Source organism: Lolium rigidum, chromosome 1 (assembly GCF_022539505.1).
Source record: "Lolium rigidum isolate FL_2022 chromosome 1, APGP_CSIRO_Lrig_0.1, whole genome shotgun sequence".
NCBI classification, from domain to species: Eukaryota; Viridiplantae; Streptophyta; class Magnoliopsida; order Poales; family Poaceae; genus Lolium; species Lolium rigidum.
Genome location: NC_061508.1, coordinates 339,936,411 through 339,943,914, shown reverse-complemented (window position 1 = coordinate 339,943,914; position 7,504 = coordinate 339,936,411). Strand labels below are relative to the sequence as shown.

Sequence of the window (7,504 nt, the reverse complement as noted above, 5' to 3'; positions counted from 1 at the left end):
CCTCTTCACGCTCACGTCGACGAGCTCCTACGACTGTGGGCGGCGCCGGAACGCACGCGGCGCACTGGGTCGGGCTCATCACTGCTGTGCCAGCCAGCTCAAGGGATATTCTAATTCTAGGCGTGCGTGCGCGCGCGCGCGGGCCACGACGGAGATGCACTCGCCGCAGTTCACGGAGTCAGTCGTCGCAGCTGTGGCCTCCTTACCGCCGGCATGATGCCGTTGCTCCGTCGAGCGGCTGCAGCAGCACGTCTTGAGGAGGCCCTCCTTCGATTTAGGTGTCCTGCTGCTGTGTCTGTGTGGTGGACGCCGGCTGCGTGGAGCTCGCAACTCTCGCTCGTTCGTGGAGGCCCGTCCGAGTGTGCGACCGACACAAGCGCCCGCGCCGCGCCTGCGTTCGTGGACGGTGCTGCACTGCAGCAGACAGACGCGTTCACTGAACTCAACTGCTCGAGCGAACAGAGGACAAGTCCCAGATACAGAGGAGAACAGTCGATGAACTGCCCAACACAGAGGAGAACATACTGCAGTAGTATCTTACAGTAAACAATACATGGACACACAATCCTGTGGTCACGAGTTCAGACAAGTTGTGACACAACAGAACAAATTTCATTTCATTTATAAGAGGAATACTCACTCCGAACAAATCGTTCGTAAAGCTTCTCACAGGCAAGCTAAGGAGCTCTCGCAGTACTATATTTCACTTTCGTATATGCCTACATATATGACTGTTGAATCACAACAGCTAGCTGCACTCACTTTCCGGTGTGATTCTGTAGGTTCAGGGATCTATTAAGCTTATACAACTTGGAAACCGCAAATTCGATGTCAATCTGCCAGACTAACTACCATCCATTGGCTCGTGATCGCGGCTCTGAAGTCCGACAAGCTACGACTACTGCACAGATCAAAGCTAGCTATTCGCACAGCATTGGCTCATCGCACGTGTTGGTCTGCAGAAAGCAACAGCGAGACCGGTTGTAAGTACATGAATAAACATCAGTTGAAGCTCTCACTGGGAGAAAAAGCGACCAAGTGAGCCTTTGAAACTTTGTTGGTAACAAACCTGAATGATTCATCAGACGATGTTATTGCCAGCTTCAGGATGCTGCCCTTGTTGCCGCTGCTGCCTGTCACCGCTGTTTTCACTAGCAGCGCTATTCCCAGATTCGGGATCCTGACCTTCATTCACGGGCTGAGCCTGAGCTAGCCGTCGGCTCCTCCTCCTAGATCTCCACCTCAAGAACTCCACCAGCAGTGAGTTTGTACTGATAGCAATCCCAAACCCAGTGAACGAGGAGAGAAGGACAGCAAGGACTGGGTTCACTTTTAACTGCAAGTTTTATGGTAGCATTAAGAGGTTTGACAAAACGCACTACCTGCATCAGATGTAACTAGGGAAGAAGTTTCATACCACATTGTAGAAGATATGAGAAAACAGGATCACAATAGCAAACTGGAAGGAAGCATAGGCCCACAGGTAGCTTTTGGTCACTGCATGATTAAGAAGAACCACACATGAGAATGTTGACAGGAAGTCCACTAAATAACAGACATATTGTAACCCTATGCAAATTGGCACAGCAATTTTACTGCAGAAATACTGGAACCGGATGTACAACCATCGGCTTCCTTTGTACACTTGAACTCATGATGCAAGTTTTAACAAACTAAATGCAAAACTGAAGTCCGAAACAGGTAATAATGAACTACCAGCGTTTGGGTCTTCTGCCGCACAGGAAACACGGAACCAGTTAACTGTCTGAATAAGATATCTATTTTTCCTGATGTTCTAAATGCTTCCCAAAATGGCAAAGATGAGATTATAGATAATTACCCATAGTGGATGCTATCATGGAAGAAAGGAGGCCTAACACGCACGAGAAAGGCAATGAAATCGCTAGTGCATGTGACTGCAGATTAGTAACCTGTTCCAGTGAAAGAATAAATGTAATTTAGATGGATTCCACAAATCTGAAAATAAATATAAAAAAGGTGCAGTTGCATACAAATGTACTAGTAAAGAAAGAAGCAAGGGACCACATACCAGAAGTTGTTCCAAGAAACAGAAGTACGCAAGCATGCTAACCATCACCAAAATTGGAATGTCCTGCCAAAATCTGCTAGAGTTTCAAGTGTCAGATTTTGCCGAACATGCAAAGTCATCGATTAATATTTATTGCATTGCTGTTCTCTAACTTCTAAGAGTGAAAACCAAGCATACAAAAATAATGGAAAATGCATTTAAAAACAAGGTTCCCTTGTCTGATTCAAAAATCTGGGCACATGAAGAACAGTATACTTGCCTAATAGCAATAAATATAAAATAACTGTGAGCCAACGTATGGTCCCAACTTATCAAGTATCCTTACCTGTACTGCTGAGATGCTGTTTGCTGAGCACCATTTACTAGTCGCCTGTTAACAGTTTGAGTTGGTATTCTCAACAAAGTCACAGGCAGATTCTGAACTTCTTGTCTGCAGACATCACATATCTTGTTTCCCTTGATGCTAAACCATTTGACAGCACAATCTTGGTGAGCAAGGGCAAGTTCTCCTTTGCAGCTGCACTCCATTTTAAGTGTTTCCCCTCCTTCATTGAGTTCAACTAGACAAATTCTGCAGACTGCTTCTTCTTCAGGGATATCTTCACCTCCATCTTCAGGAGCTGACAAAGGTTGCACTTGAATGAACACATGCTGGTTTCTGAAGTAAATGATCTATCGAAATATAAGAGTAGAGGTTTGAAAATAGTACATACCGTCTACCGTTTCTTCAATGGTATCATTTGATGCAATTGTATCTGGAACAGGTCGTGGAGTTGTTGGAATCACACGGATGACACCTAATGAATCTGCTCTCCTCAAACTTCTATTTTTGCGATTTCCTGGTACTGAAAGGGACCGCCTAATTTGTGGTTGAACTTCTGGTTGCTGCCAACATTATAAACACATTTAAACAAAAAAGTAAACACCTTAGTAAAACGGCAAAAATGTGAGGCCTCATTTCCATCTGGGCATGCATAAACTAAAATCTAGCATTTATCTGGATACAAGAGAAGATATTTATATACTTACTGATGTAGTTGGCTTGTTATCTATCTGAATTCCCGGAGGAGAAGCTTTATCTGAAGTTGCTACAGGTGTGACAGGCAAAGAATATGTGCGTTTTGCCGATAACGAGTTAATGACCTTTCTAAAAGAAAAAGATCTTGGAGTTGGATTATCGTGCAACCCTTCTGATCCTGCCCCAGGAACTAGAAGGTTTGTCCGATCACCTTCCTGTGCTGCATTCCTTAGCCTGAAACTCTGCTGGGGAATGGTGTTCTTGATCGATGATTTTGGTCTAGCTGAATTAGGCCTTGGTGGCAACCCAGCTCTTGTCGAACTAGGGCTGGCGGATATGTTAATTCTTGTTGAAGTAGGTACATGGCTATCCAACGTCCTAAGTGGTATTTGCAGAGAAAGGTTTGGCCTTCGTGAATTATTTCCCTGTGCACTTTGGGCATTGTCATCCCGGTTCGGTACCTACATGGTCAAGCAAAAATTACTGTCAATAATCTCTGTTCAGTAATAATGTAACTGAGCATGTAAAATTAACAGAGTAGGAGGAAGAGAAGGGCATGAATCTTTCTATGTAAGATGTAAGGAGCAAATGATGATTTTTTAGCTGATACACTTCATAAAGATCATCTTAGCTTCTAGACACATGGAGTAGCACCATCAGATGTACTCCCTCAGTGCAGCGTATGAACCCTCCTCTTCCACATAGTCTAGAACTCTAAACTCACACATGGGCAAGGAACAAGAATCGTAGGGGTGTGACTACACCATCACCATGACTCCATGAGTCCACGAGGACCGCAGAATGTAGTCAATACCTACCTGACTGAACATAATTTTTTTGATTGGGAAGACTGGTCATTTAGTTGCCAATGCTATTAAAAATAATGAAAGCTGGTCTTATGCAAAACAATCACATTAGTAGCTACATCGGCACATACACAGCAAGGCAGTTCATACAGTAAATTCTTCCCAGAAAAGGCAAGGGAAACCCGATACTAGATGCTACTACTGTACTACAATTCTAGCTCATGTGAGGACAGTGACAGACAGGGAAGCCAAGGTAGGCAGAAATGAACAGTTTGTCACAATTGAGGAAAGCCACCCTGGTAGAGGAAGAAATCAAGAAAAATGGATCTCCCGGTAGTAATCGAAGTTGCCCGAAACATGAAAAACAAAGAAACGCGCAGAGATTCGCCGAGCTGAAGCGCCATTCGCTACCAAACTCACATCTTTGGAACTCAAGAACTTAAAATTAAGCGCGGAATCTATGTAAGATGTAAGGAGCAAATGATGATTCTTTAGCCGATACACTTCATCAAGATGATCTTAGCTTCTAGACAAATGGAGTAGCACCATCAGATGTACTACCTCAGTGCAGCTGTATGAACCCTCCTCTTCCACATAGTTTAGAACTCTAAATTCACACATGGGCAAGGAACAAGAATCGTAGGAGTGTGACTACACCATCACCATGACCCCGTGAGTCCACGAGGACCACAGAATGTAGTCAATACCTACCTGACTGAACATATAATTCTTTTGATTGGGAAGACTGGTCATTTAGTTGCCAATGCTATTAAAAATAATTAAAGCTGGTCTTATATTCCTAAGGCAACAATGCATCCAACTAACTAATGCAAAACAATCAAACTAGTAGCTACATCGGCACATACACAGCAAGGCAGTTCATAGAGTAAATTCTTCCCAGAAAAGGCAAGGGAGGGAAACCCCATACTAGATGCTACTACTGTACTACAATTCTAGCTCATGTGAGGACAGTGACAGACAGGGAAGCCAAGGTAGGCAGAAATGAACAGTTTATCACAATTGGGGAAAAGCCACCCCGGTAGAGGAAGAAATCAAGAAAAGTGGATCTCCCTGTAGGAATCGAAGCTGCCCAAAACATGAAAAACAAAGATTCGCCGAGCCGAAGCGCGATTCGGCACCAAACTCGCATCTTTGGAATTCAAGAACTTAAAATTAAGCGCGGAATCTAGCAAGAGCGCGAGGAAACAATCAGTAGACAGGCAGTAAATCTGCTACTCATGTCCCAGCACGGACACAAGCAAGCAGCAGAGCGGCACCAAAATTTTGGAGAAAAAGAACAGCAATAATCGTTGGACAAAGAACAGCAAGTCTGAGGAGTGGTTGCGGCGGGATCTCACCGCGCGATCGCCGGAGCCCGGCGGTGGTCCTGCGGCGCCGTCCATGGGCGGCGGGCGGGCGGCTCGATGCTTTGGAAGGCAGCGGGAGACGCGAGAATTCGGGGCGAGCGAGGTAGGGAGAGACAGAGAGAGGCAGGTAGTGCTGGACCGCTGGTGCTGGGGTTGCGCCGTTGGGCAGCACTGCAAAGAAAGGGGAATTTTATTATTTGCCCTCCTTTACCTGGGTAGTCTATGATTTGCCCTCTTTTACTTTGACATCATTTTTTTGCCACCCTTTACTTTGGTAACTTTATTATTTGCCCTTTTGGATTATTTTCTTTTCTTTTGAGAATCTAGAAAAAACTTAAGACAAAACTGCCCCTGTTAAGAAAGGCAGTGAAGAACAGCTGTTGACCAGTTGCCGGCGCTCCGCCCCTCGCCGCCGCACCTCTCCACGAAGCTTTGCATCTCAAGGCCTCCATCTCCTCTTCGATTCCATGTAGCAGCCCCTGGCCCATATCTTTCTACCTCCCTCCTCCTCGCTGTCCCCCACGTCGCCATCCCCGCGCGTGCGCCACCGCCTGGAACCTCATGTCCATGCTCCAGCAAGATGAGGTCCCGATCCGGAGTGGATGTACAGGGGCAGACTCTCCACGGACGAGCCGGTCGAGGGGAAGCTGGATACCAGGGGGTCCGTCTTCGGGAAGGGTGGGCGCAGCCAAGAGCGACGAGTCGCTGCTGCCTCCGGCGGCGCAAAGGGGGGATCTCGCCGGCGGAGCCTATGGGAAGAGCCGGAAGTGCTGGGGGCCGACGGCGGCGAAGGAGAGGCTGATTGGGGCTCCGACGGCGACGAGCGAGCAACATGAGAGTAGGAGAGGGGTGGAAGCGTGGGGCATGGTCGCGCCGGCGACGTGCGGCTGCTGCTCCTCCTCTCAGGCCATGCGCTCTATTCGAAGAAAAGGGAACAGACAGTTCGTGCAAGACTCGTTCAACCCAGGTCACAAAGGGGCATTTTAGTCTATTGGTGTGGGCCCAGTATGGCAGGGGCAAATAATCAACCGGCAAACTAAAGCATGGCAAAAAATTGAAGTCAAAGTAAAGAAGGGCAAATCGTAGAGTGTTCAAGTAAAACAGGGCAAAAAGTAAAATTTCCCGCAAAGAAAAAGGAAAAGTCTGGCCGGAAAATTGGTTGGCAACTTTGTTAATGCTCTTTTATTACTTTAGCCCCTGGGTTTCCTACTTATCTCATTGGGCTCTGGACCTCCATCTAGATCCCTGCATCAAGGAGATGGAGTAAATCATTGGCACCACGGCTGCCGAGTGTCAACAAGTGGTAGATATAGCTGAACTTTTCAAAAATAACGAATATAGTACTCCCTAGGTTTCATAGTTATTAACATGGTTTTAGTTTAAATTAATTTAATCTTCCCGGCAAAAAATGAATTTAAACTTGAACTGAAACCACGTCAAAGAATTGTAAAACGGAGGGAGTAATATAAAGACACACGATTGATGTCGAAAGGGTGGAACGTCAAAATCGCCATAGACATCTTGCTATGTGTTAGAATATTGCTTCACATCGAAAGAATAAGCCTAACTAGCCACGCGGACAACAGTCAGTCTCAATCAGCGGTAAAACCTAATCTATTTATTTGTGTGAATAACCTAATCTATTTTCACAAACCACAGTCTATCCTAAGTGTACTACTACATCCATTTTTTTGATAAATAAGACGCACACGCATTATAAGATGAAATTGGACTGAAAAAAGTTAAGCAACAAAATCTTGATTATATTCTATGTAATTAGTATCGTTGGATTCATTTAAAAAATATTTTTAATGGTGCTAATTTTATACCAGCAATCTTTATATATTTAGAGTCACTTTGATAAAAAAAACACGAAAAGCGAAGACGTCTCATTCACTAAAATGAAGAAATTGTAATACATCATGCAGAACATACACTTTTCTTAGGGACACAATGTGTACTTTAACAGAATTTCTATATATTTTCCAGCACGCTTGGCCCTAGTGAGTAGTGAGAATCAAGCATGCCAGATGGATTCTTTTCCGGTTGGTAAGCAAGCGAGGGACGCTGATTAGTTCCTCTCAAGCTCTCAGCTTATTAGTTTAGGGCATCTCCAACGGGGCGACCCATCCCGCGCCCGCGCGTCCGGATGGGTCGATCCGGACAAAAACCCGGCCCAACGCGGGGACGCACCGCAAAAGCGGACGGCCGCGGCGTCCGGAACGAGCGCAAACCCGGCCCAAATCTGGGCCGGGTTTGCGTG

General features: G+C 45.7%; 1 protein-coding gene across 2 annotated transcripts; it reads right to left on the bottom strand.

Moving 5' to 3' along the window:
- Window positions 1-593: 593 nt before the first annotated feature.
- LOC124700872 lies at window positions 594-5,376 on the bottom strand. Of its 2 annotated transcripts, none has more exons than XM_047232935.1 (9): window positions 5,233-5,376; window positions 3,080-3,529; window positions 2,764-2,935; window positions 2,376-2,670; window positions 2,051-2,126; window positions 1,841-1,931; window positions 1,418-1,497; window positions 1,070-1,336; window positions 594-956 (listed from the first exon to the last, which is right to left on the bottom strand). In XM_047232935.1, the coding sequence occupies exons 1-8, from the start codon at window positions 5,275-5,277 to the stop codon at window positions 1,082-1,084; spliced, it is 1,464 nt and encodes a 487-aa protein (XP_047088891.1). In that variant the 5' UTR covers window positions 5,278-5,376; the 3' UTR covers window positions 594-956; window positions 1,070-1,081. The 2 variants fall into 2 exon arrangements, with proteins under 2 accessions (XP_047088891.1, XP_047088897.1); XM_047232941.1 differs by having other exon boundaries at window positions 2,051-2,123.
- Window positions 5,377-7,504: the final 2,128 nt, after the last annotated feature.

Coding starts and splice junctions, on each gene's coding strand:
- LOC124700872 (XM_047232935.1), bottom strand. CDS start 5,277: ATGGACGGCGCCGCAGGACCACCGCCGGGCTCCGGCGATCGCGCG. Junction 2,127..2,375: donor ACAGCATCTCAGCAGTACAG/GTAAGGATACTT, acceptor TTGAAACTCTAG/CAGATTTTGGCAGGACATTC. Junction 1,932..2,050: donor GTTTCTTGGAACAACTTCTG/GTATGTGGTCCC, acceptor TCACTGGAACAG/GTTACTAATCTGCAGTCACA.